This window comes from Phyllobates terribilis, unplaced genomic scaffold (genome assembly GCF_046119375.1).
Source record: "Phyllobates terribilis strain yellow unplaced genomic scaffold, ASM4611937v1 Scaffold_1__5_contigs__length_1240528914, whole genome shotgun sequence".
In the NCBI taxonomy this organism is placed as follows: domain Eukaryota; kingdom Metazoa; phylum Chordata; class Amphibia; order Anura; family Dendrobatidae; genus Phyllobates; species Phyllobates terribilis.
The window spans coordinates 392,509,268-392,535,900 of record NW_027362761.1 but is presented as its reverse complement, the minus strand read 5'-3'; the positions used below and the strand labels follow the sequence as shown (position 1 = coordinate 392,535,900).

Below are 26,633 nucleotides of genomic sequence, written 5' to 3'. Positions count from 1 at the left end.
GATAATGGGTTTCTGGTCGCTTCACGTCGGATTCTTCTCAAATCTATGCCAGTCAATGTGCGCCTTTTTGTTTTCAACATGATTTTTTGTGACCCTGTTAACTATTTGCAACAATACATTTGATGGTTCTGTGATTATGCCCCAATATCTTAGCAATTTCAATCCCTTTGTAAGACTTAACAATTTTCAGTCAAAATACTCAGGGCCTAATAATTGTGCACACACTGTACATGTCCTGCTCTACTAAGGTCTCACTTAGACCTCAGTGATTTGTCTTGTAAGTGAAAAAAACAAACCAATTTTCATCAGTGTTTTGGATCAAGTTTTCATCAGTGTATCTGTTTTCACCATCAGCGATTTTCTCATATGCCAAAAAAAACCCAACAAAATGCAAAGCTTCCCCTACACATTCCAATGTCAAAAACAGACAGATTACACAAGGATAGTATCCATTGTGATGTAGCAGACATCCCTTTAATGGTTCAGTGTGTTTGACCATGTACCTTCCCCTTTAACGAACTGGTCACATGACTGTGACATCACACAGGTCCTTATGCACACAGAGGGTGTGGACACATGACTCTGACATCAGTTAAGGTCCTATCTGTGAGTGGTGCAGGTGTGCAGTGTTCCTGTGAGAGAGGCATGAGGTCTGTTCCCCGGGTGGGTGGGACACTGTTTGTCTGAAGCCTAGTGAGGCCGAGTGAAGCCTGACAGCCTGAAAGGCCGAGACTGGATCTTGGGAGTGGATGCTAGTGGCTTGGAGGGCCAGAGGCTAGTGGACTCCTGGAGGGTGAAGCCTGGATCCTGTGTGGATGTCAGTAAGCCTTGGAGGGCCAGAGGCTAGAGACCCCATCTGGGAAACAAATAGACCAAAGCAGCTAAAGCCCGACGTAGGTAATACTATTTGTGTTATGGACATTTTCATGGACATTGTTTTATTATTACTTGCGGGAGGCTGTAACTAGAGCCAAGTGGGCCAGTCTGCCACTTGGGCTCGTGGACATTTTGTATGTGAAATACGGTTTATGAAGTGTAATAAAAGGTGGATTGTGAAAAACGGCAAAGTAGTTGCTGGTGTGCAGTGATTGACGCAGCAAAGCGAGTATCCCCCAGGATAATAAGTAGCGCTGCCTTACATGTGGTGGAGAATGCGGACAGCTGCAGTCTGGTTTCTAGGGGCAACTGCAGTCTGGTTGCTGGGAGCATCTGCAGTCTGGTTGCTGGGAGCATCTGCAGTCTGGTTGCTGGGAGCATCTGCAGTCTGGTTTCTGGGAGCATCTGCAGTCTGGTTTCTGGGAGCATCTGCAGTCTGGTTGCTGGAAGCAACTGTACAGGTCGTCATCGCACTCAAACCTGGTTTGCTGTGGCTCGGCGGGGCTCACGAAGTTAAAGCATCTTGCTGCAACTCGGCGGGGTTGCGAAGGTTGACATCGCTCTCAAATCCTGTTTTGCGGTGGCTTGGCGGGGCCACGTAAATTTTTTCGGGGTGAGCGGTGAAGTTCAAGTGTGAGCAGTGTACCGTGATGGCTGTGTGCAAAGCAACAGAGGTGTCTGGAGCTATTGAGCGTTTGAAGGGCCGGTTGGGTCCGGAGCAGGTATTTGAGAAACTTTTGCAGGACATGGTGCGGGAACCGCAGGAGCTGTGGGCACCGTATAGAATGGCGGCGGTGGACCATTCTATGGACTCTCCGGGGGCGCCCGTGTTGTCCCAGAGTGCCCGAGGAGGTGGTAAGAGGAATTGTGAACTGAGTCCTAAGACTGTCGCTGATTTTTTGTGTAAAAATTACCCTGCCGGTGTGGTTGTTAAAAAGGGGGCGGAGTCTAAAAAGGGGGTGGATTTTCACAAGAGTGTGGAGTGTGGAAAACTGGAAATTGTTGATGATGGTGAGTGGGTACCTCCTAAGATTGACAATGTGACCGTTGATAACGGGGTAGCTCCAGTGGAAGGGGGTGAAGTCAAAGGGGGAGGTGACCTGGTAGTCCACAACATCATGGGGAGTGACACAGACCCCATAGCTGACGGTGACACTACGGAAGTAGAAGGAGAGGTCAGTCAAGAGGGGATAGATGAGGTGAGAAAGTCAACCTCGCGTAGACGGCGCAAGGGCCACAAAAAGGTTGCTCCTGTAGTCTTGACTAAAAGTGAAAATAAAGAAAATGTAATGGTGTGTGCCGTTGTTACAAGGGTGGATCCTCCTTCAGAGGCAGAAGAGGAGGTGACGGACCTGGAGAACATGTCCTCAGACCAGCGGAGCCTGGAGTCTGAACGGCAGAGGGTATACCAGGTTGTGAAGGACTTACAGCGAGTTCTAAAGGAAAGCAACGAGGAAGTTGTCCAGTGGAAGGAGATGTTCCACGCAATTAAGGAGGACCGCCGCAAAATTAAGGAGGAGGTTTTGCAGTTGAAACTTGAGAAGGAGACGCGGCAGGATGGAGTTTCTGGACGTGATCAGGAACTAGAACGACTGCGCAAACAGTTCAACCAGGAGCTGTGTAAATCTAAAAAGGAGTATGATGAACTCATGACGGAGCTGCAGCAGTTCCAGGACCAAGTAAAGCCTCTAATGCAGGAGAAGTAGCGGCTGGAGGACTCTCTGTACCAGCGAGACCAGGAGCTATCCACCCTGAAAGAGGCAATAAAAGTTGAAGTGTGTGCTCATGATCATGAGGCAGAAAAGAGGTATGGAAAGTTCAGTGAGGAACTGCAACAGAGTAAGAGAGATTATGAGGATCTCCTCAAGGTGAAGGAAAAACTAGAGGAGGATAAGGCGGATGCAGAGCAAGTGCGTCAAGTGGTTGAGACCACTCTGCAAGATATCCGTGAGGAGAATGATGATCTCCAGGGAAAGACCCTAGGTCTGGAAGCTCAGGTGAAGGAGTTACAGATGTCCTGTGATACTCTCCAGAAGGCGGAGACGTACCTTAAGGAAACAGTCAGCAAGATGGAAGCTGAGCGAGAGAAGATGGAGGAGTCCATCGGAAAAGCCACTGACCAGGGCCAGGAGTTGACCGCTGGTGATGGGAGGTATGAAGCAGATACCTCCTCGAGTGATGTGGGCTCGGAGGATTCGGTGGATGTCGGAGCCGAGATCAAGCAGCTCAAGGAGTTGCTACAAACCCAGTGGACACAAGAGAAGCGTGAGAGACTGGCTATTGAGAGCCGAGTGGGCGCATTGGAGACGGAGAGGTCTGAGAGAGCTCTGCTGCTGGAAGAGCAGTTGAAGCAGGAAGAGCTTCAGAGATGGACTGCTGAGAGGCGAGTAACTGAGCTGGAAGGAGAAGTCTTAGAGCTCAAAGGTCGCCTAGCAAAGTGTCACGTGGTGAATGAGGTCTCCTTGGAGAAGGGAAAAGGCAATCAAGTTGCACTCACTCCCTTAGACCATGAGAAGGTGGACCTGAGGAGAGCTAAGAGTATGGTGTCGGAAGATAAAGGTGAAGTGGAGGCGGTCAAGACGAAAAGTTGTGAAGTTGTAGTTGTGAGTCAGCTCAGGGGAAGCATCCAGGGTGAAGAAGCTGGAAGTCAGTTGTCCCTGAAACCTGAGCTGGTTGATCGTCTGGAAACCACTGGTGAGACCGAAACGTCTCGGTACAAGTGCCTCGTAGATGTACCCGAGGACTTGAGGGAAGAATGCACCCGTGAGTTCGTGCATGAGGAGTTTAAGAAGGCCGTGGGAGCCTGGAAGGTGTACTTGACCTCAGAGGCTAAACAGCTGGTGGTCCTGTCCACGACTGAAGTCACAGTGAAGAGGGTGGCGATCCTGAGTGACATACATTGGCGATGTATTCACACGAAGCGGTTTCTCCGGTTGAAGACGGAGCAAGTCACTAGACAACTGGAGCTGATGAGAAAGGCTCACAGTCTGCGAGAAGAGGTCATCCGGGTGCCTCGTGTTCTGGTGAGAGAGCTCATTGGGAGAAATGGCCGAGCCATGCAGATGATGGTGAAGAAGTCTGGTGTGGTAAAAGTAAGCAGTCCACGTGATCGTCGGGACTGGATGCCGGATGAAGACGGCATGGTGTCGTTCTACGCTGTAGGAACGGAAGAAAGTCTTGCAGTTATGAGCATGCTGGTGGGGTACCGAGTGACCTACCTGCGAGAGGTGGAAAAGCTGAATCTCGCTAGACTGCGAGTGAATAGACCGCATCATCTGAGCAGCAGAAGATGGCAGCCGTCTAGAAAGTGTGAGACCAGACAGAGAAAGGGCTCCCTAAATATCAGAGTTGCTGAGGTTAGGGACCTTTCAAGTTGTCCTGGGAGTGGGTTTGGAGGTAGTGAGACCTCCAGTGACTCAGGGTTGAGTGGCCCATACAATCGACCCAATAGAGGATGGAACCATGTGGAGTCACACTGTTGTATTGACCGCTGGGAGCGGGGGAGACCTGGTAGGGTTTCGACTGACCGCTGGGAGCGGGGGAGACCTGACAAGGTTACGACTGACCGCTGGGAGCGGGGGAGCCGCTGGGAGCGAGGGAAGTCTGACAAGTTGACGACCCGGAAATGTGACTTGACGGAGTCGATGACATTGACAGATGGTAGATCCCTAAGGAGTGGGCTAATGTCAATGTTTAATGTTCCAGGGGCTGGACAACGCAAGGGTCAAGTGAATGGTCTCAGTGTGAACTGTGGGATATAGACTGTTTTATATATGTGTTCAACCCCACAAGTTTGAACAGAGGGGGGGAATATGTGATGTAGCAGACATCCCTTTAATGGTTCAGTGTGTTTGAATGACCATGTACCTTCCCCTTTAACGGACTGGTCACATGACTGTGACATCACACAGGTCCTTATGCACACAGAGGGTGTGGACACATGACTCTGACATCAGTTAAGGTCCTATCTGTGAGTGGTGCAGGTGTGCAGTGTTCCTGTGAGAGAGGCATGAGGTCTGTTCCCCGGGTGGGTGGGACACTGTTTGTCTGAAGCCTAGTGAGGCCGAGTGAAGCCTGACAGCCTGAAAGGCCGAGACTGGATCTTGGGAGTGGATGCTAGTGGCTTGGAGGGCCAGAGGCTAGTGGACTCCTGGAGGGTGAAGCCTGGATCTTGTGTGGATGTCAGTAAGCCTTGGAGGGCCAGAGGCTAGAGACCCCATCTGGGAAACAAATGGACCAAAGCAGCTAAAGCCCGACGTAGGTAATACTATTTGTGTTATGGACATTTTCATGGACATTGTTTTATTATTACCTTGCGGGAGGCTGTAACTAGAGCCAAGTGGGCCAGTCTGCCACTTGGGCTCGTGGACATTTTGTATGTGAAATACGTTTTATGAAGTGTAATAAACGGTGGATTGTGAAAAACGGCAAAGTAGTTGCTGGTGTGCAGTGATTGACGCAGCAAAGCGAGTATCCCCCAGGATAATAAGTAGGGCTGCCTTACACCATGTTGTACTATCCGTGATTTTCATGGACCCATAGACTTGGGCTACATTCACACATCTTTGTGACACGTTCGTATGCTGTTTTTTTCTCGGACAGCACACAGACTCATAGAGTTTCATTGACCCATACACACATCAGTTTTGAAAAATGGTCCGTGTCTTCTGGTCTGTTAGACTCAAATCATGTACTATTCTCAACAGTTTTGCGGATTAGGTTCGGCCATTAAAGTCAATCAGAATCCATGAGATACAGATGAAACTAGAATGGCCAAACTGTGTACTTCAGAATACCATCTGAGTTTTATCTGTTTTTAACTGATACATTGTTAACATTCAATGGATAAAAAAGTTTAGACAGTCTACTGCTTCTGGGAAAAAGGGTATGAAAAAATAGAAAGAACGCAGAAGCAACTAAGCTCAGATGGATGTGTGAATATGGCCTTATATGGCTGATTTTGTTCCATGATTTGGATCATAAACGGATATGAATCCTTGATTTTTTTCTGGATACACGGGCCACAAAAAAACAGACATGTGAGCGGCCCCAAACCAAAGACTATAATTGGTCCATGAAAAGCACATTTAGAATATGTACTTGAAAAACGGATGTCTGAAAGATACCATATATATAAAAAGCTTGACCTTGCACATCACTCGACCTTCTGGAAGAAGAATCCCTCAACCCCCAATGAATCTATTCTCAACTCGTATGTTCAGTACATCAATGTGAATATACGAGTGGATGGTAATGTCACAGATCCATTACAATGGTGTCACATGATATTTCCAACAAAGGTGTTTCACTTGAAGATGGATGGTGATGTCACAAAGTGGATATAGTACTTGGATATCAGATAAGCCTTCAGTTGAGTCATAAGTTTACATTTCCTTTATGACTAGGTCATAAGGTCACATATCGTATGTGCATCAAAATACACACATTTACATGGATCACGCACACATATGGCAGATGACATAGACAAGCATCATATTAACCATGCCGAACCACGCTATATGAGGCATCCTCTCATAAACACATTTGCATAAAATGGCGCACACAAAACAGTGAGTTTTACACCTGCCATAACGACAGCGAGTAACCTAGCAACAGTTTGCCCCATCAATACTTTGATATTGAATTCCGTCTCCCTCAGTGCACTTTACATTTGGAAAAATTAAATTGTATTATGTATTATTTTCACCATCTTTCCACGCCAGCTTAATCATTTTCATGGCTCTTATGCCTGAAGATATTTCTGTTCTCATCCTGATCATATGCAGAAGAGTAAACATTACAGCAGCTTCTCGTTTTGGGTCTCATGGTTGCCATGCACCCTCCCGGTGAGGCTTCCTATAATGTTGGGCTGTGCTCGCATATGATCAGCTGCACTAGCGAAGTGACTATTACTAAAGGTCACTGCACAACTAATTCACTTTTGAGCTTGATTATTGATGTTCTGAAGCTTTTATTTTCTAAAGCAGTGTCAGGTTGATAAATCTAGGCCATGTTTGTGGTGCATCGGGGAGGCACGAAACCTTACCTCTGTCTGCAAATTATGACAGTATTCCGTTCGCATATAATCACAAATGTTCCACTTTTATGAACTTTATTTAATTCAAACATTTTACTGTAAAATCTCAGATTAGGCTTAGATCAGTTTCCCAATGAAATCTTTTTATTTGTGCTGTCCTTTGCTGAACCCTTGACCAGATTTATTGGGACAGCTAGATTTGTGGAAAATCAATTGCAAAACATTGTTTTAGGTATAATATTTTTTTGTAAAAGCTGGGTGCCATTTTCTATCGCTTGTACCGTTTTTTTTACAATCTGTCATCCAGATCTATTAAAGCCCCAAGAGGATATAATATGTACCAGACAACTTTTAGAAATTCTCCATCTGGACAATTGGAAGTGCAGCATGCCACTAAATATTTCAAAGTATGAATATTACCCACTTTGCAGACCAATCCCTGTCTCATAACCTGTTCCCTTCACCTGAAAGTGCTTGTTGCAGGTCATGCCACTTTCCTCGCCCAGTTCTTGCCCCTTTAATTTGTGCTTGAACACTGTGGATGACTCTATTGATGCTTTCCTGAAGACTTCCGCCGTGCCCAGATATTTTCCAACTCTATTACATGAGAGGTCTGCACTTTTTCCAGGAGCCTTCAGAATTTTTCAGGAGAGTTGGATCAGTTGATCATTCATGTGGTTTTCATAGGCAGCATGGTGGCGCAGTGGTTAGCACTGCAGCCTTGCAGCACTGGGGTTCTGGGTTCAACCCCACCAAGGACAACATCTTCAAGGAGTTTGTATGTTCTCCCTATGTTTGCGTGGGTGTCCGCCAGGTTCTCCGGTTTCTTCCCACACTCCAAAGACATACTGATAGGGAATTTACATTGTGAGCCCCAATGGGGACAGCGATGATAATGTCTGTAAAGTACTGCTAAATATGATAGCGCTATTTAACCCCTTAGTGACAAGGCCAAATTTTTCAAATCTGATAAGTGTCACTTTATATGACAATAGCTCAGGCGTGCTTCAACATATCCCAGTGATTTTGAGTTTTTTTTGTGACACATTTTATGATAATGGTAAATTTAGGTCGACATGCTTTGCATTTATTTTTAAAAATATCAGAAACTTGACAAAAACTTAAAAAAATATGCAATTTTTAAACTTTAAAAGATTATTATCCCTTTAATCCAGATAGTCATACCATGCCACAAAAAAAATAATAAATAGTATTTCCCTCATGTCTATTTTACATTAACACCAATGGTAAAATGTCCTTTTATTTTGTTAAAATTTTAGAAGGTTTAAAATTTTCTTTCAAGGAAATTTACAAAACTTATTTTTTTAGAGACCTGTTCAGTTTTGAAGTGTCTTTAGGGGTCCTATATAGTGGAAAAACCCCAAAGCTAAACCATTTTAAAAACAGCAACTTTAAACATATTCAAATATTAAAAACTACTGTCAGGTAGTTTATTAACCCTTCACGTGCTTTTCAGGAATTAATGCAAAGTGTCATGAAAGGAATGAAAAAAATGTTTTTTACCACCAAAATGTTGCTAACTTCTGAACAGGTCATTGTATCTGTCAGAACCAGGTAAGCAGCAGGATCCCACAAACATGATCTCTGGGTGGCGATGGGGATAAAGAGGGAGCCCCCCCCACACTCTGTTAACCATTTAGATGCTGCAGTAACTATTGACAGCAGCATCTAAGGGATTAAACGGCCATGGTCGGTGCCAACACTGATCGTGGCTGATGCAGCAAGTTGTCAGCTAGAGCGGACAGCTGATAACTGCTGGATTTTCACCCATCGGGGAGATGCTATTTTCTCGTATTGGGGGTAACTAAGGGGATAAGCAAAGCATGATAAATAAATAATAGTAAATAGGGAAGCAAGCCGCTGCCAGACACCTCAAAACGACTTATGTCCCCTAAAAACAAAAAGGAAAGAATTGTGCGGTGTTAGGGAAGCGCTAGAACAACTAGATAGGGAATTAAGGTTATAAAACACTAACCTTTTATTGTTTAATACGCTCTCTAACGCTACGACGCGTTTTGATAGCAGGAGCTATCTTCCTCAGGTAGATACAGGAAGAAACTCCTTACTGCAGTCCCTGTTAAGTCATCATACAGACTCCCACCTGGAAGCGTTTTCCCTTCTTGTGCGTGGCTCCTTGGCACAACAGGACCAGGTGAGTGGTCACAACATCTCCCCCTTCTTCCCCCCCAAACCTCAGGCTCTTCACCACTGGCGCTCCAACTGTTTTTGTTTTCCATCCCTAAAAACAAAAGGATCAGGCATTTGAATTTCAATGTCCCAATCCTTATTTACCCAGACATTATCTGCCATGAGAGAGTCCAGACTCCCCTGCACACATCATATAGTGGACTTTTATTATTATGTATATGGGCCGGAAGAATTGGCTAAATAAATTATTTATTTTTACTTTTTAAATAGAAAGTGACTCACATTACAACAGGTGGAAAAAGCAGACTAGTCTTGTTATAAGCAGATATGTGCTCATTTGCTCACAGAAAGCAGCTTCAGGACTAATGTGCTTTGTCCATACCCATTTATTAGAGCCTTCTTGTATCCTACACCTCAATTATCACCATATAGGAGATATGTACAGATCACAGCTCTCTCACATCAACATATATAGGACTGCTAATGTAATTCTTTCACCTAGTGTGATTATTAGAAGCTCAATATTTTTCTTTTATATTCCATCATGGACATGTACAGTATCATTACACATGAATACTGCATTGGTCTATTGCATTAATGAACAGCACCGACTGCTATAAAAAATGATTAGAGTTTCATTACGTGTGACTCTGAAGCCTTGTCCACTTTACTATACATAAGCACAGACAGTTCTTGATGTGAAAACATTTTCAGTGATTTCAATTGATGGATCATTAATAAAAGGCGGTTTTGTCTTTTTATTTTGTTATATATTAAGTATGTTTTATCTGGTCCAGCCATTCAGTCAATTAAGTTTTTAATGCATCCTGAGTCATGCAGACATGATTTAAATGATAGATGGGATTGCCGCTTGGAGATTTATTGACTGTGTGGGGTTGGAGATTACATTTTTAGGAATCCCTTGTGTAACATTGCACAAGCTGTAATCCTAGAGACATACTGAGGCATGGGTGTGAAGATTATCCCAAGTCCCAGAACCAGTCATGTAAAATAATACAATTTATAAGGTTGGGAGATAATACAACATTTGGCTACATTCACACCAAAAAAGCACAATTTCATGTTTTTAGTAACAAAATTTGTAAAAGAATATGAACACATTTGCAATTTATTTTTACTGAAATGAATGCATTTTGGCTTAAAATATATTTTGCACCATGTAACTTTAAAGTCTGCTTGTATGCCTGCTGTTGCGGCCTGCAGCATGTAATATTCTCAAAGTCCATCATTGAAAAAAAATGGCCAAATCCTTTAAACATTAAAAAAAGGACAAAAATATGTTCTCAAACCACATCGGTTCAATAAAGAGAAGAAATGTTTATTATTATGAGAGGAATACACTGGATACAAAAGATATATACACCCCTATTAAAATGATGGGTTTTTGTCATGTAAAATGTCTCTTCAGAGAAGAAGAGGACTAGAACTCTAGTGCCACCTACTGGAAGTAGCAATCCTAAAAGTCAATATTGACTCTCTAACGAGCCTTGTCACATGACTTGGGTTTAAAGCCAAAACCAAAATCTGAATTTGCAGACACTGTGTTTCGGGGTACTGCCCCTCATCAGTGCTAAGTGTGAGATCCTCTGAAGAGACATTTTACATGACAAAAACCCATCATTTTAATAGGGGTGTATATATCTTTTGTATGCAGTGTATTACTCTCATAATAATAAACATTTCTTCTCTTAATTGAACCCAGGCTGGACATGTCACTCTCCGGAAGAAGAAACGTTACTTCTTTGATCCCAGTCATACGCCTCTCACCCAGCCAAACCAGATCTCACACTTTGCACTGATGAGGGGCAGTACTCCGAAACACAGTGTCTGCAAATTCATACATTTTTCATACAAAGAAGAATCAATCCAGAACTGTTTCCACCTTTTAATGTCACCTATAGTCTCTGCAAATTGAGTGTGAAACAAACTTAAATTACTTTGATGGGGAAAATAAAAATAAGTAAAAGTAAAACAATGTTGTGTAAGTGTGAACATTGTCTTATAATAAGAGATGTGGTTCTGAATTAGCCACTCTCATTTAGAGAATCTGTCAACTGATAAATGCTGCCCTAGCCATGGGAAACATGTATCAGACATTGGCTGTATGAGCTCAGCCAGGTAAATTTGACTCTGAAACACTGCAGAGTTTCAGAGAAAAATATACTTTAACTCACGTCTATTTACGTCAAAGGTCATGTCCCTGCCTTTGATGTGGGCTCGCACTCAGATGCTTTCTCCGCACATGATGACTGATTTTATTGAACTTCAGGTTCTGCAGAACAGAGGTAGCAATTAGAACACAGAAGCAGCAATTTTTATAGGGATTATATCCCTACAATGGTACATGCTTAGTTGATACTGCAAGTTTGAGCTAAAAGACTCCTTTTAAAGGGAATCTGTCCACAGGTTTTTGCTATGTAATCTGAGGACAGCATGAGGTAGGGGTTAAAACACTGAATTCAACAATGTGTCACATGCCAGACTGTGTGCTGTTGTTCACTTACACTGAAGTTTTTATCACCAGGACTTTATCATTGTTGTGACTAGCTGCGAAACACTTGTCTGACTCCGCCTACTTCTGTGATAAACATCTCACTGTCTATAGACCATCTACACAGAGAGCCTGGTGTGGGCGGGGTTAGCTTTCTCAGCTCTGCAACATGCTAAATCTAAGAAATCTGATTGTGTCAGAACGGCTGCACTCAGTAATCTAAGTGATACATCATTGGATTCAGCTTCTCTTTGCCTACATCATGGTGTTCTCAGATGAGGTAGCAAAAACCTGCTGACAGATTCCCTTTAAGATAACTCAGTCTTTTATTTTTACTACCAGTGCTCAAGGTAACATTTCTACAATCAGTCTTTTTTGCAAATATCAAAACAATATATTTCACAGTTATATCATTAAATGTTTGACTCAAGCATGGATTGCATTTCAGTTTACAGATGGAGAAACAATCCCAGCAGTTTCATATACACTTTCATCCTATTATCAGATCTCATAGACTCTGCAGAAAAATAGAAACTGACCATATTAACAAGCCATTCATATAATGTGCAAATATTCTACACTTAGCTGCATTTCTATTCTCAGCCTAGCATTTAGCTGATGTAGTAAAATTTTGTAAAAATGTACTTTTATACTTGTAGAAGGAAAAAAAATCCCACCAGGGAATAGAACATTTTAGGCATTTTATGAGAAGCTTTCATCATCAGAGCTGGGTGATGTTTTATTTACTAACATAGTGCGCCAGTCTGTTCCAGCAATCCGGGACGTAGCTCCATAAAGGATATGATACAGCAAAGCTAAAAAATCACACTATTCTGCCAATGAGGTGGTATACACATATTATATATATATATATATATATATAAATATATTGCATTTATTACCAATATTTACCCTGATAGTGGATTAACTTGACATATAAAAACCTGCGGAAGATAAGAAATGGTATTTTAATGTTCTTTTCTGGAGTGATATTCATTATTTTGAAAGAAAATCTATTGACCTAATATTTTCAGTACATTTATTAAGATATATTCAGGTAGTGGCCGATTCACTAGCACTTTTTCACTAGTAAATTCAGTAAAAACATATCCAGGGTTTACCATACAAACTAGCAAAGTGAGTGTTAAAGGAAACACAATGATAATATTTCTCTATATTGATGGCAGGACTATATAGATTGCTATGTTTTTCCTGACCACAGGATGATGATTGAATCCATTGAAATTCGAATGCCCATAAAAGATGTATATAACACTCTGAGGTCTCCTAGAACTGTATCCAACCCTTTTCAATCTCCTTAAGGCAAACGCAGCCTTAATAATGTCATTGTAACCTCACTATAGAAATGAATGGTAACCTGGTAGTAACAACAGCCCGTTTAATAACACAGAGCACTGACACAACTGTTCATGTTTTTTTATCAATAAAACAGTCCAAAATAGTCCCTCTTAGTTTTGTGGTCAAACAGACAGTTCTATGCAGAACGCTGACTCAAACTGATGGTGTTACTGTCAGAGGTAACATCATCCTGCTGTAAGTGAGAAGAGTAATGTGCTATATATTCCATAATGTTCTCTGCTTCTTTCCAACTAATACTGTTGCTAGTGGTAATGGAAGATATTTTTGGTCTGAATTTGGTAGTACTGATGCAAAGATGGCTGGTGCCAGTGGTGACGTTTCTACTGCTGCTTGCGCTCCCGTATTTTTAGCCATTGTACACTACTCTGTCCATTGCTACTGTCACTGCCGCAGTGTAGGTGTTGCATGTACAATTGTCAAATTTGGACTACTAAACAAGTGTGCAAAAACAGACATACACAGTTAAATGTCTAAACTTTTTTCTATTTTTTTTTCAACAAAATTCATTTCCCTTGCCCTTGTATACCATGTGATATTATAGCTGCAAGGCATTACGGGGAAGCCCTTGCAGTGTAGCATGAGTTAATATCAGAATTCTGTGTCTGAGAAAATATTCTGCAATGTGTGAAAAGGCGACGAGAATTTTTTTTAGCGATTCGGGCAAATCAAAATGCAAACAGTTCGAATTCACCAAGAACTGTAAATTTCATAAAATTCTATTTGAATTCGATTGGCTTTCAATCAATTTGATCCGCTCTATTTGTTTATACATTTTTTTAAAGGGAATTTGTCTCATGGGGAACATGAATCAGAGCCAGGATGTTTGATTGCAGCCAGGTATGTTTTTGTATGAGACGCTCCAGCATTTCAAAGAAAATATAATTTGAAGACCTGAGTAGTCCAGTGTCGTTCCTGACTGGCTTCTCCTTTTTCCAATCAAGGTGAGGGACAGGTCTCTCTCTACAAACACACATGGAGGAGACCTGTGAATCAACTAGTATGGTGCAGGGCAAAGCCAGTCGTGGAAGGGGCTGGACTAATCCATGGCCTGCTCTTCAAACTATATTTTCTGTGAAACGTCAGAGCGTTTCAGAGACTAATATACCTGGGCAAAATCGTGCATCCAGGCTCTGATTCATGCTGCCCATCAGGGTGGGGGGATGCTTTGGAGGTGGGAATGGGCCCCCTTATCTCTTGAGTCCCTCTGCGACTGCACAGGTTGATCCAATGGTATGTCAGCCCCTGCTGCCCCTGGTCTGGACTGCATGAGTCAAGTGACAAGTTCCCTTAAATCCCCTATGACTCCATGAATACTTTACTAATATCACTACTACTATTACTATTGCTTTGAAACATAACAAAAAAGCAGAAATTTAGCCAAAAGGTTTACAACTTTGTATGTTGTGTCGCAGGACATTAGAAATGAAAAATTTTGCCTAAATTTTTAAACTGTACATTTATTTATTATTCATGTATCATTACTACATAAATAAAGTTTCTGTTCAATACGGCAGCCTATGGATCCCCTCGAGTTACATGGTGTTTGCTAGGTTCATTTTAGTTTCTTAGTTCAGGTGGGAAAATTTTTCATGGTATTTATTTTTATACAATCTGCGATGTAGGCTCTATGCGGAATCTCTGAAGACAGTGGAAACAGAGCGTAGATTAATTACACATCCTTAAAGTGTCCCTCCAGTTCATTATGGAAATTATCGTAGTGCTAGACTGTACAAAATAAATGATTTTTTTAATATAAGCGATGATTCTGCTTCTTAACAGAAGCACAGACCTGCCATAATCGGCACTGTGGGCTGGTCTTTTCTATGCAGTAGGAAACAAAGCTTTCTGCTCTGCCTCCTATGCTCTCATCTTCAGTATGGGGATGATTTGTCATGGGCATGGCTTTAATGACTTGCTGGCACAGTAGGATGTCATTTACTCTTACAGCTCTAGCTGTTGACATATTGACAGTTTTAACATCAATTTCTGAAAAGCTCACTCCAAGGTGACAACCAGCATGGCTGCTGCACTTTCTGTTGCCAGTCTTACAAAATTAAAAGACACATTACTAAACAATGGCTTCTGCTCTGATCTACTGATATACAATTAATCGTGTGTTTTGGGTAAAAATAGTTTTGCTTTTCTTTTTCTTTAAAGTATGTGTGTCACCCTGGCCTGGATGCCACAAATATAATAAAGCTGTGTCCGAGAGCAAGGGGGAGGTTCTCTGGTCAGGGGAACATTAGCATGCAATACCTCCTGTCACAGGCCAGTAGGGGGAGCAGGCTGCCCCTATAAAAGCTGGAACTGGGGGCAGGGTTAGGGAGAACTGGACGACCTGTCTCAGGATTGAGAGGTGTCCCAGAGCAGAGAGGGACAGTTGTATTGCACCCTAAGAGGAAGTGTGGCAGTAGGAGAGCCACAAGCCAGAGACAAGAGGCGAAGTGAACCTGTCTTGGCAGACAAAGAACTCTATTTTACCAGACTTTGGTGTCTGAGGCTGTGAGGTTCCACGTCCTGCAGCAGATAACCAGTCCGCAGGGGACTGTATGTTTCTTGGCCTAAGAAGCCCGGAGGCCCTGCCACAACAGAAGGGACCAGCAAAGCCGTACCAGGCCGGGAGTAGAAAGGGACCCACGTTGCAGGCCATACAGGCGAGAATACATGGTGAGCTCGGACCGTGGGCTGTTACCCTATCAGGAGGAGATAGCCAGAAGGAGCGCAGAGAGCACGGTAGGCCTACACCCTCACCCTGACCAGGGCCAATTTCCCAATTGCTCTCAGACATCCAGGTCCCCTCCTAGCCGGGACTGTTTGTGGGTCAGTTCACCTGTTCTAGTAAAGACCCTGGACTGCAACCTGTTGTCTGCGTGCTCCTTGCTCCTCCAGCACTAACAGTACTGGGACGCCCTACACCATCACCCCCATCTTCCATTATACTGCCCTGGGGCCGCACTCTTCCCGTGGGGAGTCACACTATCCCAGCTGCATACATCATCAGCCCCAGCGGTCTGCCTTGCAGCGGCGGTTCCTAATAACCACAATCCACGGGTGGCGTAGTCGGACATCACTTAAAACTTTTAAAGGGACTACCACTGGTCTGACCACCCTGAGCCATGGACCGGGTCGCCACTACTACCCCCATCGTTCCCCTATTGCCCGGATCCGAGTGCCCCACGGCCCAGGGGGCGAGTCATATGCAGATCTTTGTTTTGAGTGGGACTGAACATGAGCAAATTCAGAAAACGTAGGTAGACTTTTACTAAGATTAGCCACATTCTGTTAAATGCTTCTTAGTAACAGAATACAAAATACTACTTTGACAGCGTGTTTGTAAACTACTGATAAGTAGCAAAATAAAAAAGTAAAAATAAAGGGGATAAATAAGATGTGCCTAAGCAGTAACAGGCAGGTAGTTGCTAACAGAGGCAACTACCTGCCTGTTATACCCGACGCCAGTCATTGACCGCTCCTGCCGGAGATTCAGCTGCTCCCTATCAACAAAGCAGCCTTTTCCCTTCCTGTTGACAAGGTGGGACTACTGGTGTTATGATGATTGACAGCCGGCTTCCCCCAATTAGGCAGTGATGAGACGTCAGCGGAAGTCTGTGACCACCGCTCTGTGCCGGTGGAGAATGACGCAGGGTACAACAGGCAGGTAGGTAGAAACTACCTGCCTGTTAGTGCATAGGGACTTTTTTTTGTTAACCCCTTTACCACCTTGGGTTTTTATTTTTCATTTTTCGCTCCCTTTCTTCCCAGACCCATAACTTTTTTATTTTTCCTTCAATATGGCCATGTGAGAAGTTATTTTTTGTGAGACTAGTTGTACTTTTGAACAACATCATTGGTTTTACCATATGATGTACTGGAAAACGGGAACAAAAAATTCCAAGTGCGGTGAAATTGCAAAAAAAGTGCAATTCCACAATTGTTTTTTTAATTTTTTTTAACCATGTTCACTAAATGCTAAAACTGACCTGCCATTATTATTCTCCAGGTCATTACGAGTTCGTGGATTCCAAACATATATAAGTTATTTTTTATTTAAGTGGTGAAAAAAAAAAATCCAATGTTTGTGAAAAAAAAAGAGACCCGTAGCGTCTCCATTTTTTATGATCTGGGGCCGGGTGAGGGCTTATTTTTTGCATGCCGAGTTGACGTTTTTATTGTTACTAATTTGGGGTAGATAAGATGTTTTGATCGCCCGTTATTGCATTTTAACGCAATGTTGTGTTGACCAAAAAAACGTAATTCTGGCATTTTGATTTTCTTCTTATTACGCTGTTTAACGATCGGATTAATTATTTTTATATATTGATAGAATGGCGATTCTGAATGGGCGATACTAAATATGTGTATTTTTGATTGGTTTTTCATAGTTTTATTTTGAATTGGGCGAAAGGGGGTGTAACGTGCTGGGTGGTGGAACCACTGTGCCGCGGTGCAAGGAGAGGCTGGAGGGGCGTAACTAGGTGCCTTACCGAATCCGACCTCAGATCTACGGCGGCTTAACGACTCCGTGATCCAAGGAGGGACGAGGAAGGTGAACCAGGTGCTACTCCGGTACTGACCTCGGATGGTTGGCAGCTGACCCCCAGAGACAGGAGGCAGGCACAGGCGGACACGGCTGACAGACCAGCAGGTGGGCATGGCTGATATACAGGCAGGAGGGCACGGCTGATAGACAGGCAGGCGGGCGGGTACATGTACTGGGGCCTGAGAACTAAACAGAGTGTTACACACAAAAAACTAAGTTGCACAGGCACCTCCATATTGGAGGAAGTGCCTTAAATAGCCAAAGTTCTCCAGGCCGGAGACACTTTAGAACGGTGCGCGGTCCCTTTAAGAGGAGGGAAGCGCTCGCCCTAAGCACAGTTCCCGGGGATCTGCACGCAGTGTGCGCACCCCGGGCTTTGTCGGCATGGAGAGAGGATGCCAGAGCGGAGCCCTCAGGCTGGGGCCCATGGCGGTAAGGGGATCGGCATCTCTGCTGGGGGATGGTGGCAGGAAGCAAAGACGCCGGTGCTACAGGGGGAGATTTGAACTTTTATATTTTTTTAATTTTTTTTTTCTATTTTGCTTTTCACTTGATTCAATAGTCTTCATGGGAGACTAGAAGCTGCTATCGCTTGTGTTACACGTAGCAGAGCTTCAGCTATGTGTAACACAAAAGTGTTCCTCTGCTATGAGCGTTGACTGCTGGGTGGCACTCATAGCAGTTTGGCTATGACAACCACAGGGGTCTCCTGCAGTCCCCGGGTTATAATGCCAACCCATTGGCGACCTGTGGTCATGTGATGGGCGGGACTATTCACGTCCTTCTGCCGCGGCCATGTTAAATGCCGCTGTCAGAGATTGACAGCGGCATATAACATGTTAACAGCCGCGAGTGGATCACGATTCCATCTGCGGCTGTTAGGGACACATGTCAGCTGATCAGATCAGCAGTCATGTCCCCGGAAAGGTGCGGGCTCATCGTCGGAGCCCTCGCCAAAGAGGGGGGTGCGAACTTGGACGTACTCATACGTCCAAGGTCATAAAGGGGTTAAAGTCCCATAAATCCCCTTTAAAGAGTACCTATCACCAGTTTGTGGCTGCTCTTTGTATTAACCCAGCACTGCAGCGGACTTTACTAAGCTGCCACCTACCGATAACCGCTATAATGATGTTCTACCATTCGGCAACACCTTTGTAAAGTATGTGGCAGCACTGGATAAGTGAAAAGTGCGAAATCTCACAAGATCTCACTCTTGCATTGCTAGAGGGTCTGTGGAGGGTCTACATCCCGAGATCCCACAATCAGGATGTTTGGACTTGACTTTTGCTAGAAAGTTGGGTCCTGGCAGAGGGCATTAGTGTTACTTATGAGCACTTTTGGCAATAACTTACATTTAATAAAATCATCAGTTTGGAGCAGCCCACTCTTTTATTAGATAAAAAGGACAGCCCCAGATTGGTGATTGCCTTGTTAAGGCAACTTAGCACTATCACAATCTGTATGGTATCATAAAAAGTTCACAGACCACCAGCTCTTGTATTGCTACTTTGGAAAGCTGGTAGTTTGTGAGTTTGATTATTACATGATTCAGACTGTGATAGTGTTGTGTGGCCCTAAGTTTATTTTTTTTTGTTTTGTTTAGTGAGTTCTTTGTGGAGTTTCTACCCCAGTATAGGACCAATTCCACAGAAACTTGACATAGACTTCGTAATTTCAATATTTTTGACTTTTATAGGTCTTTTTATTCCACTTTTGTAATATTTGTTTTTGCAGCTTTTTTGTTATTGTGTTTCGAACATATCATTATCTTATTGCTAAGGAGTAAGTGAGAGAATTTCTTATGAAGTGTTATGTCCGATAATAATTTATAGTTATGAAATGCTGACATTTAATTGAGGTAAGAATGCCTTTAATTCGTATTGTTTGGTCTTTCCAGTTATATAAATGTCATAGAGTATCGCAGTGTCTGACATCATTGTCAGTAAGTTCTTCAGTTAAGTGCATTGGCAAAGCATGGGTACAGATTGTTAAATATCTTAATGGTAATTCTCAATTTATATGCCAACGACATTGACAGTGATGTCCAGAGCACATCACATTCAGTCTCATCATGTTCCTGTATCAGTACGTGAACGAAGGAGTTATTATTTCAGGATCCATATCACATTTGGAATAGTTACATCATTAGTAGTGAATAATTAAAAGTATAATTATGCCTTTTTTTCTTAATAAATCTGTAACAGTTCACAGACCTTTGATCGCCCTTATTCTGGGTTTTCACCTTTCAGAATAATTCTCCAAGAGCATTAACATAAAGGTCAAAAAAGACTTTAGACATTTGCAGCGCAGCTTGAGATTATGTGAAAACATAAGCTGTAGGAAGCCGATAAAATATGGTTCTATATTCAGCCCCCCAAAGACGAGTAAGCGAGGGAAAATAAGCAAAGACTTGCCTTAAATGTCATCACCCTGTAGGTGATATAGGAGATTTTTATGTACTAATCAATAATGCGTTTCATCTGGTTTCCAGTGTAATGAACCGGAGGCTCATGATGAACCCTTAGAGTGCTGAATGGGTTAATTTCCGAGATGTCAAAGTCAAGATTGAACTGTTATCTTTTACAGCAGAAAAGCCAGATGACATGAATAATCAGGACAAGCAGGATAAAAAAAACAATTATAATGATGTGATTTAGTCGGTCTGGACTTTAATCTGGCAAATTCTTCGGCATCCAAGGAACAGACACTGAATCTACATTCTAATTTCAGCTCCTTGTCTGCATCTCTTAGAGGAACGTGGGACAGATATGGAAAGATCTCAATCAGTCATGAAGCTTATGAAAAGTAAAATTGGAATGAATTTCCGGCAGGCATTTAAATCATGCGAGAATAAGAATTGTGTAGAATAAGGGAATTTTGGGAGACGGTATGAGGTCTCTGCGTCTCATGGGGAGAAGTGCTTTTAAATGAAAGAACAAACAAAAGCGCCAGAGTAATTTTGTACATATAAAAATGACAAACAAAAAAATTATATTCAGATGCCTTCATGTTATTTTACCTTTATTCTATGAGAATACGTCAAGCATTCTCGAAAAATCTTTTCTTTATAGCTCACTTTCACTTAAAGCTAAAAAGAAAGATTTGACTGGAGCTAAATTATCTATTTCCCCCAAAGCGATAGGAGATCTGGCTGCTGTGTGCTGGTCCTGGTTTGGTTATCCTTCCCCATTGACCAGATGGAAATCGCAAATAATGGGGGAGAGTTAGGAAACTCCAAAATAAACACTGTCTTAAAACAGTGTCACTCATATAAAAACTAAATGAAGAGTTCAATGTGAGGAGTAATATCAGTGTGATGTAGCTGATAACAAAAGGGGAAATTCATATTCATTTGATTTTATTCTATTTCTATTATTAAAAGTGTTAAAAAGGCTAACTGAATGCACTGAGTGTTAGCCTCGGGTCCCACCAGCGTATTGTCTCTCATCTGAGAGAATCGTCTGATTGTCCTAATCCCACTGCGATCAGAATGTCAGCACAGTGTGATCCGATTTTCTTGGATGAGGAGAAGATGGAAAAAAAGTCTCTATCTTCTCCATTCCGTCAGACTGTTAAAATTAAACTACACTTAGATACCATCCGAGTGCAGTATGATTTTTTCAACGGACTCATTAATTTACACGTCCGAGTGCAATCCGAATATCGGATGCAAATCGGACATGGTGCAAATTTTTCCTTGAACAGACATTGTGTATGGAGACTTTGTAAATTAAGGACAAAAACCATTGCAAGAAAGAGAAAGAACATTTTTTTTTGGTTTGCCTGTGACATTTGATCTTTTTATTAATGTCTGATTAATATTAATGTCTAAATATATTTCATAGTGGTCAGAGCGCTGCATTTCTAATACAAAGCTCCATATTCTACAGACGTAGATTTCAGTAAAAAAAAGATCAAGCTGCCTGAAGCCCCCATTAGGGAGAATTTAGGATCATACCGCATTCAATTTATACCCAGAACTCAATAATGAAACAGTATGTAGTCAGCTCCTAGGCTTCTTCTAATGGCTGCTGTGGCCAGCCAGAATATTATCCTTTCAATGGGGGTTTCTCAGGTTGACAACTCATGTTTCAATTCCAGCCAGCCCTGATAATCTGCTGATCTCTACAGGTCCAGATTAAAAAACCCTCACCAACGTGCTGGTGATACCCGTAGAAGTCCACTTTAGCAACTGATGCAGGGAAAATGAAGAATTATATGCAGGTCAGTAAAATGAGTGGCTAACCCAAATAAAGGGGTTGACCAGGACTATTATTTTTCTCATGGGACTAAGAGCTGACAGACAGGTAGTTCCTAACTACCTGCTTGTTCTAGCCGGTATGTAACTGCTCTGAGCTGATGATTCTGCTGCTTCACATCAATAAAGCTGCTCTTCCACTTCTGCGCTGCTCTGTCGATGGGGCGTGACTGCAGGCGTAATGCTGATTGACATCCGGCTCCCCGCAGTTAAGCAGCAGGGAGCCAGCTGTAAATCAGCATGACATTGACAATCATGCCTTGTCAACAGAGCAGAGCGGAAAAGAAGCAGCTGCACTGTCGGTGTGACATCACCAGAAGCCACAGAATCATCGGCAGGAGCAGTCTGTAAAAGCTCTGAGCTGGTAGATATCGGTGCCTGGCACAACAGGCAGGTAGTTAGCAACTACCTGCTTGTAAGTTTTAGGTACATAAGAAAAAAATAAAATAGTTCCAGATAACCCCTTTAAGTAGGAAAGGTTCTCCAGAGCAAGAGGTGCTCCTTGTTAATGTCTTCCACTGCGACTTATAAAGGGGGGATCCTATTGGAAAGCCACCCTCTATGATGTTCACATGCCCTATTAGAAAACAGAAATGAAAAAAACCCTTAAAAGTTTGCAACAAGTTTGAAAGTTATCACCTGTCCCACCGGATATGTTGTTAACTCACTGGCAGGACCATCACTAGGACCACTACTAATCCTGAGAAAGGGCTCTGGAGTTCCCCGTTTGAATAGAGGGATATACACCAACACACTATTTATTGCTTGTGGTAAGGACAGAAATAGCCAAACTGTGTTGTACTGTAAGTTACCTCCACCAGTGCCATGGCCAATGAGTGGAGAACTGATTCTCATACTCGAAAGTTGCTCCAGTAAAATAGGGGACTCCATAGTCCCCTTCTTAGGATCAGTGGGGATCCTAGTGGTTGAACTCAACGATCAGCCCTTGGTCCTTGTACAACCCCTTTGAATGCTATGGCTGATGATGATGTGTAGTGCTGTATTATAAAATGGATCTCTATCTCCAGTAGAGGATTAAGTTATATATGAATAACTCAGTAAGGCAGATTGGACCTAAAAATGACTTTGTGTTAAAACTTGGAGAGACGCTTCACAATAGCCTTAGTCTGTTAGATTAGTATTGTGCTTTAACTATTATCCGGGACACTAGAGCGATAAGTAAACTGTATGTGAAACCCTGTAGAATACTTTTTGTGCAATGTGTATTTCTTCACAACTTTTTAGGCATATAGACATTTCTGTCTTTGTACTCAATGATGACTGTAGTAAGAAATGAAAATATGATCACCGGCATTATAAGAGTAAAGAATCCTCTTGTGTGTCTATTGTTAGAACAGAAATTGTGTTGTCAAGAACGGTACGCCCACCTATTGTGCCCAGGTATGCGGGCGCATATTATTGGGAAATAGAGTTTTTAAAAAAAAAGCCCAATGCAACCATCGTAAAGCCAGCGAGCTTGACAAAATACATTTTAAAGAGCCATAATTCTTCATGAAATCACTTAAAAGATCCAATGGGCTATGTCTGAGGTTTAATGGTGAATATAGAAGCGTAGATAGAATTGTGATGAATGGATATAGGAGGATATCAGAGCACGATATAACGACCTTTACTGATTCTATTCGAAATTTTTTTAACCTTAATTTTGGATGACATAACATGGCATGAGTTATTATTCCTATATACCAGGTATTCCAAGAACAGTAAAAACAATAATAATAAGAAGGTTTGGTAAGGTAAAGGCAGTATATATGCAATTAAGTAGTAAAAATGCAAATATAAATTAACATTTAGCGGTGATCAGCTACACCAACCCCCCACCATCAGCTGAACACTTCAGTTCATAAAGGATTTTCTTTAACTTGACAACCTGGTAACACATGTTCATGTTCACTAATTAAACTGTATTAGAAAATGTGAGAAAATTAAATGTAAAACCAAAATAACACAAAAAAATATATCATTATGGCTGTACTAAGATCCATTTCCAAGATGGATACTGTGATAATGTGTGATCCTATAGAAATTCCTGTTCAGTAGGCAACTAGAAAGTAGATCTTGTTATAATGAGACATCGCCCCGTCACACTAAGCGATGCAGCAGCGATCCCGACAACGATACGACCTGTCAGGGATCGTTGCTGCATCGCTAATACATCGCTGGTGAGCTGTCAAACAGGCAGGCTCACCAGCGATCAGGGGAGCAGCGATATCGTGGAAAGAATCGTTCCACGATGTCCTGCTCCCGTTACCAGCCTGCTGCAAGCAGGAGCAGGCTGGTAACTATGGTAAACATCGGGTTACTAAGTGCACGTGTGCCCCTAGTAACCCGCTGTTTACCATGGATACCACTCTGTTACGGTGCGCGGGAGCCTCCGCGCACCATAGCAGAGTGGTATCCATGGTAAACAGCGGGTTACTAAGTGCGCGCGTGCCCCTAGTAACCCGATGTTTACCATAGTTACCAGCCAGATCGTTGGTCCCGCTGGTCACACACAGCGATGTGTGCTGGCCAGCGGGAGGCCAACGACCAAAAAATGATCCAGGACACTTTGCAACGATCAGCGACCTCACAGCAGGGGCCTGATCGTTGCAAAGTGTCACACATAGCGACATCGCTGGTGAGGTCGCTGGTGAGTCACCAAAAACATTACTCATCAGCGATATCGCTAGCGATATCGCTATGTGAGACGGGGGCTTTTATGATCTAGTGATCTTCAAAGGGATTGTCCACATTGGACAATAAGGGCTCAGCGGTCTTCTAATCATCTATTTAGGCTGATTGCACTAGCACTACTATGCGCCCAGAGATCGTCCATACAATCGTTCTGTGCAAATAGAGAATCATGTTATCGGCGGCACATCTCATGTTTGCACAGGACAATGTGCTGCCGAAAACAATGATTTTGAAGCCTGCTTAAAAAAAATCATCTCACCATCACGAATGAGTGTTTTGTATGTTTGTCGTTTGATTGCTGGCCTATACACACAGGCTGATAATTGGGAGATGAGCGTTCTGATAAATTGGCTTCTCTAAATGGGCAGTAATCACTATTTGTTAATAGGGTCCCTTGACAATTAGCTGATCACCAAGTGTCACCCTACTCTGACCCCCACCAATCAGCTACAATCTGTTAGAAGAAATTGGCAGTGTTCGCTTTTCTTGCAGCGCCACCACAAGGGAAATTAAACAATACCCACTGCAGATTCAAGTCAACAGCTTATCTGCTCAATGCAGAACAGGACAGGTCCTCCAGAGCAGAAAACACTCTTTGTAACCTCGTTCCTCTGGATCAGAGATGAGAATATGCTATGGTTTTTGAAGATACTTTTTCCAAAAGTGGCACAGCTTCTTCATCAGTTATTGGTATTTGTGAATATATCCTTTACAGTGTTTGACAAAGAGCAATATTACCCAAATATCACAGACCGTTTGTGTGTTTTCATCAAAACTCAATGGTTCTGCTGCAAGTTTCACCAAAGCAACAGGACAAAAAATGTATGAAATGGGTTTTTACTAAAATCGGATAAGGATTGATAGCAGCATGATTTTCCAGCACCTGGCACAATGCAAGTATTTTTCGACCCCTGAACTATGGATCGTTAACGCTCCCTTATTCCCTTCCACCAATCCAGTATTTGAACAGCTTAGTCTGTAATCACATGTATTGTATTGTTAAGAAAATACCCATGTAAAGTAAGGCTAAGTTTACATTTAAAGGAACAAACAGAATTAGCAACCAAAAGTATTCATTTGAATCAGTTATGAGAACAGAAGTAAAGGAGTCATTGCTGATTATTATGGGGTCCATGGTTGTTCTGTTTAGTACCAGTTTTTACAACAGAAGAAAAAGTTTTCCTTGCAGGACATTTTTTTTTTCCATTGTAAAAATGGACCCAATACAGAACCCAGACGAACCCCTTAATAGTCAGGGAGCCCCTTTGCTTTGGTTTGCATCATGAATGCAACAAATCCTTTTAGTATATGAATTCCATTTGCATGTTCCTCTAAATGGAAAAGACAAATGGGATGTAGGCCCACTTCTGGCCAAACACCTTCTTACCAAAATTTTGAATCATCTCGGTGCTCCTGCCCTGCAGCCGGCCTGCATAGATTGATCTGCGGAGCACAGCATTGCACATGAATACTCTGTGTCCTAAGTTTATTCTCCTATTGAGCATATTGTCACTGACTATCCCAGTGTGCCCAGATAATAGTGCCCGCTGCTGTATTCAATTTTGTCCACAGTCTTCAATCTTAATCTTTATTCACTATGGACTGTACTGTCATACAGTATATCAGTTGCTGTCTATGACCAGGGTGACTTTTTCCATGCCCCACTCCCACTGGCGGTCCTAGCGGTTGGCCCCCTCATGCGATCAGCAAGTTATTCCCTATCCTAATGAGTTTGGATAATGAAGCAGCAAGCTTCATCCCAGCATAAAAGACATACCAGAATATAGATGTTTATTCTGAAGCCATTAATCTGCATCCACATGTTTTATAATGTGGTAATAGACAAATCCAAAAACTTGCTTTCTATCACTATTCCCAGTATTGTTTTTGGAAGTATATGTTAGTAAGTTTGGCAATATGCACTATTTACTAACCTCTACTAATGGTCTAGGCTTGCGCTCCACAGAAAACCTGAAGTGACAGAGTTCACAGTAGCTTGTGTTGGAGGATGAAAGCCAGTGCTCTAGGCAGCTGCGGTGTATTGTCCCTAGCGTTCCAGTACATTCACATGGGGAGAGAAGGTCTTCTTGGTTACTTCCTTCGTGACAAATCCTGCACATTGGGCGATCATTGAAAGTGCTGTAAGAAAAACAACATACTTTTA

General features: G+C 42.6%; 1 protein-coding gene across 3 annotated transcripts in view; it reads right to left on the bottom strand.

Annotated features, from left to right (window-relative positions):
- Positions 1 to 26,633, bottom strand: part of MARCHF3 (membrane associated ring-CH-type finger 3) — a 288,564-nt gene that overhangs the window by 68,812 nt on the left and 193,119 nt on the right. For all 3 annotated transcript variants that reach the window (XM_073676666.1, XM_073676651.1, XM_073676657.1), the window contains exon 3: positions 26,404 to 26,608. In XM_073676666.1, coding sequence (XP_073532767.1) covers positions 26,404 to 26,608 — 205 coding nt within the window. The remainder of the gene's footprint in view (positions 1 to 26,403; positions 26,609 to 26,633) is intronic.